The sequence below is a fragment of the Diabrotica undecimpunctata genome, chromosome 1 (assembly GCF_040954645.1).
Source record: "Diabrotica undecimpunctata isolate CICGRU chromosome 1, icDiaUnde3, whole genome shotgun sequence".
Classification (NCBI taxonomy): Eukaryota; Metazoa; Arthropoda; class Insecta; order Coleoptera; family Chrysomelidae; genus Diabrotica; species Diabrotica undecimpunctata.
The window spans coordinates 116,748,314-116,758,153 of NC_092803.1; the positions used below are offsets into that span (position 1 = coordinate 116,748,314).

Genomic DNA, 9,840 nt, shown 5'->3' on the forward strand with positions numbered 1-9,840 from the left:
GGGCATCCTTTAACTCATTGATGGTTCGTGGTGCCTGTTTAAAAACGGCAGTTTTAGCCATGCTGCAAATGTATGCGTCTGGAGATGTTAAGTCTAGAGAATGTGCAGGATAGGGGAAGTCAGCAAATCGTGAAATGAATTTGTTTGGAAAATGTCCCTGAAGAAATTGACGAACTGCGACAGCAGTATGGCAATTTGCCACATCCTGCTGGAAGAATTGGTCTCGAAATGCCAAATTACGTGCACGACAAAATTGACTTAGATCAGGGATAAAGCGTGTTAAAATTTGTATGTATCTCTATTAATTAAGCGTCATTTGCCCACCATTTTCTTCGATAAAGGATGGACCAATGATTCCGTGCCCCGAAACTGCACACCAGACACTCACTTTTGCGCTATGTAGGGAACTTCATCTGGTCTGGCAAAGCCCAGAAATCAATTTGTGCGACGATTTACATGACCTGACAAATGAAAAGGTGCTTCGTCTAAAAACCATACATTTTTTAAAAATTCAGGATTTTCATACTGTTTTGTGTGGATAGCCGTAGTTGGGTATGATAAATCCGTACGACTTAAGTGGACTGTATAATTTGGTTTTTATTATTTTAAAAATACATATTACAACTTAAAACTTATAATGTAAAACTAAAAAACGTAAAGTCTGTCAGTTCTTGTGCGCCATCTTGATTCTGTCTCTCCGCGTTGACATGACACCTTGCCACGAGTCGGCGCGTAGATGCCGCGTACAGAGTCGGCTTAACTACACTGTTCATGCCGCCCCCCTTGAAAGGCTGAAGTAACACATGCCTTTCAACAGACCGAAATAGTCAACAACTATATAACCGGGCGAGCTAATTGTCACTAATCGGTAAAACACATAGTTTCGCGCATGCTCTTTTGAATGTACCGTGAGCAGTACGAACACACACAACGCGCACTATCCCATCGCTGCCCGGATACACATCGACTACTCTTCCTAGTTCCCATTTCATTGAAGGAAGTTTGTCATCTTTGAGAATAACCATCGAGCCCCTTTGGATATTAGGACTTGCTGCTTTCCATTTTGTACGTTGCTGAAGAGATGACAAATATTCTCGCGACCATCTAGCCCAAAAATGTTGAATACCTTGCGTAAGATGATGATATCGCTTGAGTTTGTTTGTATGGACATCTGTGAGATCCTCTTGTGGTACAGCCATTAAGGAATCTCCAATTAAAAAATGTCCTGGCGTGAGTACACCAAGGTCAAATGGATCATTGGATAATGGTAAGAGAGGTCGTGAGTTTAAACATGATTCAACCTGTGTCAGGAGAGTATACATCTCATCATATGTGTATTTGTTTTCCCCCAATACCCTTTTTAAATGATATTTTACAGACTTAATAGTTGACTCCCATACCCCGCCAAAATGAGGAGAGTGGGGAGGTATGAATTTCCAATTGATTTGGTGATCAGCAAAATGCTGGAGAAACTTTGACTTGATATTTGTATCACTTATAAATGAGTACAGTTCCTTCAAATGATTGTTTGCCCCCACAAAATTTGTAGCATTGTCAGAGTACAAGTTTTGACAAAGACCCCTTCTAGCAACAAAACGTTTAAAACAGTTTAAGAATGACTCGGTAGTTAACTCATAAACCAATTCAATATGAGTTGCCCTAGTAGTAAAGCAAGTGAATATACAAATGTAACTCTTAACAATTTTACAGTTTCTTAGGTTGCTTGTTTTTAACTGAAAGGGACCACCATAATCAATACCGCAATTAAGGAAAGGTCTGGATGCTACTACTCGTGATCTAGGTAATTGACCCATTAGATTATTTATCGTAACTGGCCTTGCCCTAAAACATGTTATGCACTTGTGCAGAATATGTCTGATTGTATTACGCCCTGAAAGAATCCAAAATTTTAGCCGTAAAATAGATAATAAAGTTTGTTGTCCCATATGTAAATGTTTAAGATGATATGAAGTAACGATAAGCCGTGTGAGCACATGATTTTTTGGTAAGATAATTGGATGTTTTTGTGAAAATGGTAAATCTGAATTTTGTAAACGTCCACCAACTCTTAAAATACCTTCTGAATCTAAAAAGGGGTTTAATGAGATGAGACTGCTTGTCTTACATAATGAGCCCAATCTTTTTATTGACAAAATGTCTGAACCAAATATTTCCAATTGAGCCATTTTGATTAGAATTCTTAGTGCGCCCTCCCTTTCATCAACAGTAAGTATACCCCATTTACGTTCACCTATTGGCAATCTACAATTGTTTATAAATCGCAGAATATAAGCTGTGGTTTTTTGTAACTTGTTAAGACTTGAAAATCTATCCCAAATTGTATGCAATGTAACAATTAATGAAAATTTAACTGGCCTTTTATCTGGCACTTCCAAAGTACTTAAGTCATTTATATTAAAATAAGGCCATTTCTCCTTATCTTCCATTAGCCATTTTGGACCATTCCACCAAAGTGAAGAATCTTTAAGTAATTTTGGTTCCATCCCCCTGGATATGATGTCGGCTGGATTTTCTTTGGAGTGGATGTGATGCCACTCATATGTTTTAGTCAAATTTTGAATCTCCGAAACCCGATGTGACACAAATGTTTTCCATTTTGAAGCCTCGCCCTTTATCCAATGTAATGTAATTGTCGAATCTGTCCAAAAATGCACTTTATTAAATCTTATGTCCATTGTATGTATAACTTCCCTGGCAAGTTTTGCGCTGAGTAACGCCCCACATAACTCTAACCTTGGTAATGAGATTGTCTTTAACGGAGCTACTCTTGATTTAGCACATAGTAGATGCACATGATATAACCCATCATGACTTATTGACCGTACATAAATTGCTACCCCATATGCAATTTCCGATGCATCACTGAAGCAGTGAAGTTTAATGTCCTTTGGTTGTAAGCATAACACGTGTCTTGGAATTTGTGTTTGGTGTAAATCTGAAATTGTTTCCTTAAATTTGTTCCAAGCGGTGTGAAGATCCTGAGGTAATGACTCATTCCAATCCAATTTGAGCTTCCATAATGATTGCATAATTACCTTAGCCGTGATTATGACTGGTCCCACAAGACCCAGAGGGTCAAATATTTGAGAAATCATTGATAATACTGACCTTTTGGTTGTCTAAAATTGTATATTAAAATTAATATTGTACTGCAAGATGTCCAATTGAGTATTCCAGTACAACCCCAAAGTTTTACTAGTGATGTCTTCAGACAAATAATGCTCAACTTGTTGATTATTTTAAAAGTCCCCTTCAAATACTTCTGGTTTATTTGAGACCCATTTTCTGAGCTGAAATCCTGCTGAGCTCAAAATGAAACTGATGTCCTGTTTTAACTTCCTAACCTCTTCAATTGTGTCCCCTCCTGATAATAGATCATCTGCATAAAAATCCTTCAAAATAGTTTGACAAGCTTCTTGTAAATTTGACATATGTTCATATGCTGCTTGTTGTATACATCTTATTGCGAGAAAGGCTGATGGTGCTAAACCATAAGTTATTGTGTTTAATTTGTATGTGCTTATAGGTTGGTCCGATGAAAATCTCCAAAAAATTCTTTGTAAATCCCTTTGTTTTGAAGAAATAAGAACTTGCCGATACATCTTTTCAATATCAGAAGCAATGACAACTTTATGTTTTCTAAACCGTAGCAAGATGTGTAATAAATCTTCCTGAAGCCTTGGTCCCACCATTAATACATCATTCAATGACAAATTATTGTCTGTTTTAGCAGACCCATCGAAGACTACCCTAAGCTTGGTAGTAGTAGATGATGTCTTTAGTATCCCATGATGTGGTATATAATATTTTGGTATATCTCCTTGTATCTGTAGCTCCCAGTCATCTATTTTTGTCATGTGTCCTAATGCCAAATATTCTTCCATGAATTTGTGATACTGCTCTCGCAAACTCAAATTGTTGCTCAGTTTCTTCTCCAAGTTTTGAAATCTCTTCATTGCTGTGCTGTAAGAATCCCCCAGTTTTGTAATATCTTCTCTAAGTGGTAATTGTACTATATAACGTCCATGTAAATCCTTAGTTGTGGTTGAGTTGAACAGTTCCTGACAATATTTATCCTCTACTGATAAGGATTTTTTATGTATATCCAATTCTTCAATTTTCCAAAATTGTTCCATCTGTTCATTCAAGCTGAGTGCAGAAAAGTCACATGAAACCATACCCGAAAAATGTACCCCTTTGTCAATTGTTCTCACAGGCCCTGATACCACCCATCCCAATTTGGTTTTCTGAAGTATAGGTTTGTCTTTTCCCAGTCTTATTTGCCCTACACATAGTAATTGCCAAAATATAGATGAACCTAACAATAATTCAACAGGTTTTGAAACTCCAAAAGAGCTATCAGCTAACATAATGTTTTTTGGTATGTCAATCATTTCTAAATTAAGATTAAAAGCTGGTAAATTGTCAGATATCTTATCTATAACTAACATAAATGCACTTACTTTATAACTACATGTTTTAGATTGTATTATACCTTTCATGGCCCGTGTAATTTTTGTAATACCTTGATTGATACCTGCCACTGGAATGTCTACCTTTTCCGTTGGGATATTGAGTTTTTCTAACAATGATTTGCAAATAAAGTTTGATTGAGACCCACAATCTAACAAGGCTCTGCATTCATGAAAGTTTCCAAAATTGTCTTGCATGAAAACTAATGCTGTTGAAAGCAGAATCTCTGTTTTTGTATGAATTGAGTTGGTATGATTGCATTTGCTAACTTGTACCCTACCTTCTATAGTGCTATAGTCCTTAGTCTTAACCTGTCCCAAATACACTGAGTGAGGTACCCCATCACCTAAATCATGTTGCCCCTTAAAATTTGTGTTTTGTCCCTGTAAGTGTACCTCATGTGCCTGAATATGTGTAACTTGCCCTTGCTTATTTGGCTCTAGTGTTCGAGAATGTGTAAATTGTCCCTGTGAATGTATACCCTGAGTTTGATTAGGTGTCCATGGTATTAGTGGTTGTGAACCTTGAAGTTGAACTGAATTTTGACCATGTGGATGTGTTCTATCTTTACCTTGTGTATTTCGTTCCCAATTGTGTTCATTGTGCCCTGATGAATGTGATGAATGTTGACCCTGTGGATGTATTCTATCTTTGCCATGTGTATTTCGTTCCCAGTTGTGTTCATTGTACCCTGATGAATGTGAATCTAAATGTAGAAGTGTACTATGTTTCCTACCACAAATTTTGCAACCCCGCATTGTACAATTTTGAGCTGTATGACCTTCCCGTAAACAATTCCAACAACCCTTGACTTTGTCAACTTCCGCTCGTCTTAATGAGATAGATAATTTGTAAAATGATTTGCACCCATAAAGATAATGTGACTGTCCACAAAGATGACACTGTTTGTGTGATGCTAAAAATGTTTTTGAAAAAGGAGCCCTTTCATACTTACGTTTGGTCTCAGAGGATGACTTGGGTTTATCTTTATCATCTTCTGAGTTTTCTAGGCTGTGTATTTTTTGATCTAAGAATGATAAAAAATCTGTGATTGTCAGAAACTCATTAAGTGGCCCTATTTTTTGCCATTCCCTTTTTGTGTTTTTATCCAATTTTTTTTCTAATATACAAATTAAAATAACATCCCATTGTTCTACTGAATAACCCAATGTCTTTAATGCCTTTAAGTCTTTTTTAATTGAAGTAGAGAATTTTTTTAATTCGAATGAGGTTTCATTATTTATATGTGGATATTCATTTAACTTATCAATGTGACTGCGTGCTATTAACTTTTTGCGTTCATATGTTTCACCTTATAAATGCCATGCAAAATGAAAATTTGTGTTTGTAGTTGGTAACTCATCCAATGCCCCAACTGCCCTATCAACTAATGATTTTTTCAAATAGTGTAGTTTGTCTACATCAGTTAATTCTGAATTATTGATTATTAAACTTGTAAACCCATCCCTAAACTCTAACCAGCTATGAAATGAACCGTTAAATGTTGGTACCTCTAAAGGAGGTAGTTTTACATTTTTTGATGAGGCTTTCATTGTATCAGATTCTGTATCTGATTGGTTTGAAACAGAGTCAGTTTTATTCAAAAACCCTTCTGCTATGCCAATTAATTCAAAATATAAATCCTGAAAATCTAATCTTTCATTTACCTGTGAATCAAAATCTGAGTCAATATCAATGCCCTCACCAGATGCAAATTTTTCAATGTTTTCTTGTACAATATCAAAATCTCTCCACCACTCTCTACATTTTTCAATTCTACTTGGTAGCTGTGATGCACTAGCATCTGAATAATTATTTAAAAATGTTTGAAATCGTGTCATTTGAGCTTTAATTGTGCTACTCTTTTTTTTTAATTTGTGAGTTCTGCCATGGTTGTTATTGAATTTATTACCTTTTTATACTATCTATTACAAGTAGTATATGACCCAGAGATGTTTTAATAACTTAATAATAAAGGAACAAGAAACTGACACAGACTGATCATGTAAATTTGTTTTAATAATAGGTATGGATATGATTTGTTTAAAAAAGGATACTGTGTACTCACGTGGTGTTTTTATGTATGTATGTTGGTTTCTGGTTACCTTTGCCCTAAATCATGAATTTTGCTTTTACTTCTATAATTGTGTATGTGTGAATATCGACTTCCTTCGATTCCCAATGTGTGATAATATATTTCCTTTATAACTTCTACAATGTGTTTTTGCCGGAAAATGGCGCCAATTGTGTGTAAAAATCCATTTAATCCGGCTCGAAGGACCATGTTTTGTGTGGATAGCCGTAGTTGGGTATGATAAATCTGTACGACTTAAGTGGACTGTATAATTTGGTTTTTATTATTTTAAAAATACATATTACAACTTAAAACTTATAATGTAAAACTAAAAAACGTAAAGTCTGTCAGTTCTTGTTCGCCATCTTGATTCTGTCTCTCCGCGTTGACATGACACCTTGCCACGAGTCGGCGCGTAGATGCCGCGTACAGAGTCGGCTTAACTACACTGTTCACATACTGTAATGGAAGAATTCTGGCACAATATTCCAGTCTACTGTGATAATCCCTGGGATGTAATTTTGGATGTACCTGAATCACATATTATGAAAATGCACCCAGCTCCTTCAGGATTCTTTGCAAGGAAGTTCGTTTCAAGCAAAGATGCAACGCTGTACTTGTCTAGCTGGCTTTCGGATTTTCCAAGATTCGCTCAAAAACACGTTCATGGTTATCGTTGTTGTTAACTGTCTTGGGACGCCCTGAGTTTCCTTTTCGTTGACACAATACATTACCCGTATTTCTAAACTTTTCAACAACCTTTAAAATCACAGCATTATTTGGATAACGTTTATTAAACCGTTGGCGTTGTGTGAATTGATCACACACGTATTGCAGACTTGCACTATTAGGTCGGCCGATTCCGTATGACCGAAAATAATGCTCCTCAATAAACACTTTTTCCTCTGTACTTAACACCATTTTTAACCATTTGGTCTTAATAATTAATTGTTTAAAAATTACTTGACAGGTCTATAATAGCTAATTTGAATATGACAGCGCGCACAAAGAGACATCTATGTTTCAGTTTCAGCACTGTTTATTTTGAGCAATACTGTATAATAAGAACAAGAATTATAGAGGACTATAAACATGAAAAAATATATGGGGTGTCCCATTTAAAAAATTGTATGTTTGCTATACCACATAGTTATTAATCATCCTGTAGAACTCCACATATTTCCAATTATGGAAAATATCATCACCTACATTTTTCTAAATAAGTTTTTTGGATATCTTGTACCACAATGGAATTATCGACCGATGTCCCACTAAAAACTCACCCTGTATTTCCATTTTTCCATTGTGTTGTTTTTTTTTCTCTGATAAATAGATTTATTAAAATAAAATTAAAATTAATTATAAAAGTAATTATTAATTACAGAAAAATAAAATTATATTTAATGATATATAAATAAACAACGTAAAATACAGATCAGTTGCTTTAATTTTCTTATGATCTCTCTAACTGCCACTTCTCTTTAACGACCAGATTTTGATCCCCCGTGGGTGGTGGCTATTAGAAGGTTTTAATGTACTACTATTACACTACTACTAAATTTTAATAATCTTTGAAAACAAGAATATTTGGTAAACGTTTTTGCTCCAATCTCAAAACCAAATTCACAAAGTGAATGTATTCAAAACTTCGATATTTTCTGAAATGTTTTGTTTTGAAATATTTATGTAATATACCAGAAAGAATTTATATATAAATATTAGTACATTAAAGCAAGTGTAACTCGATATAAAATAAAACCAAACACATTCCAAAGGTTTAGCTAAATGTCATCTTTTATAAATATCAACTAATTGGATTATCAATTTAAATTAGATCATGTCGTCTGGGTTTTAATTGGCTTAGAATGTACCTACTATTTTTTTCTTAAGCTATTAGATATACCAGATCAGGACAAAAAGTTATGGGTGTCTTTATGTAAAAAACATAACTATTTTTTTAATTGTTTGTTTGTTAATGACAGGAAAAAAAGTTTTGTTTGTTATTATATAATTATTACATTATGTATTTTTGCCTGTTGGTGTGATATTTTAAATGAAATAAAGCAGCAAACAAAATAAAGAAATAAATATCGTTTAATATTTTAAAATAAATTTGCCAAACGCGGTATTAGACAAATAGTAATGAAGACTAGAAAATCTTTAAAAAATTTACATAACAGGTTTTTCCTGGCGTAATCGTCCATAGCATGCTGTGGCTTGTTCTAAACTAGAAGACAAGAAGTAAAACAATAGAAAGCTAGCCATAGATAAATTAGTGGATAGTAACAATAAGTTAACATTAAAATTTTAGTTGACTTTTTCAACCTAATTTATTTAATGTGAACTATTCCAAAAGATTCTTTATTATCGAAAATTTTAACACTACCTAAAAAACGAAACGTCGAAGAATGTTTCGACTATCACAGAACTGCCAGTATGAGCCACAATCTTAAGTTTTGCTTAGGCTATGGCTCCACGAGCGACAGATTGTCGCTAGCAGTAGCAGTAAAATTACGGCGGCAGTAAAGAAGTAAAATCATGGCTCCACGAGCGACATTCTACAGCGCGCATATCGCCGCTACAATCAGTGGTATCTTGTCCGTTTATATAGTGTCCGTGTATATAGTGCAGATAAAATAAATAAATAAATAAGTAAAATAAATTCAGACCTATAATACAATAATATAGTATAAATAATCTATCATTTTAACACAAAGTTGCTTTAATATTGGCATTGCGCCAATACGACGTAGGGTTAAAAACAACGGAAATGGCGGATTCACCCTGCCCTAGTGCCTAGACAGAGGAAAATTTTTTTCTTTTACACAACAAATTAAAAGAATATCCTGACAAGTTTTTTGATAATTACAGGATGTCAGTGTCTTCTTTAAATTTTTTATTATGTGAAATAGAAGATGTCATACAAAAACAGGATACATCAATGCGTGATAGCCTAAGCCCAGAAGAAAAATTAGCAATTACCTTAAAGTAAGATTTCAAATTACATATTTTATAATCCTATACATGTATCTACCTAAAAATAAAATATTTAACTATTTATCTTTCATTAGAATAAAAAGGGGCCGCCACCACTTCTTACCTCTGCGTATTCTGTAATTCGCTACTGAATTATCAAGTAGATCGACGGCTCCCATATGTCAATTATATACATTTATAATATTGGGTGGATGTAATGAATCTTCCTTTTCCAATATCTAACTTGCTTTTTATGTTACAATAATTAAAAAAATTCTGATGCGACATAAAATCTG

The 9,840-nt window shown here is 34.4% G+C and overlaps 2 protein-coding genes across 2 annotated transcripts; both read right to left on the minus strand.

Moving 5' to 3' along the window:
- Positions 1-851: 851 nt before the first annotated feature.
- On the minus strand, positions 852-3,116 carry LOC140434590 (uncharacterized). The gene has a single exon (XM_072522966.1). It carries the CDS (start codon positions 3,114-3,116, stop codon positions 852-854), a length of 2,265 nt encoding a protein of 754 aa, XP_072379067.1.
- Positions 3,117-3,260: 144 nt separating this feature from the next.
- LOC140434598 (uncharacterized) lies at positions 3,261-5,252 on the minus strand. The gene has a single exon (XM_072522979.1). The coding sequence runs from the start codon at positions 5,250-5,252 to the stop codon at positions 3,261-3,263; it is 1,992 nt and encodes a 663-aa protein (XP_072379080.1).
- Between the last annotated feature and the right edge of the window lie 4,588 nt (positions 5,253-9,840).

Excerpts from the sequence above, each read along its gene's own strand:
- LOC140434590 (XM_072522966.1), bottom strand. The coding sequence starts at position 3,116 with ATGATTTCTCAAATATTTGACCCTCTGGGTCTTGTGGGACCAGTCATA.
- LOC140434598 (XM_072522979.1), bottom strand. The coding sequence starts at position 5,252 with ATGCGGGGTTGCAAAATTTGTGGTAGGAAACATAGTACACTTCTACAT.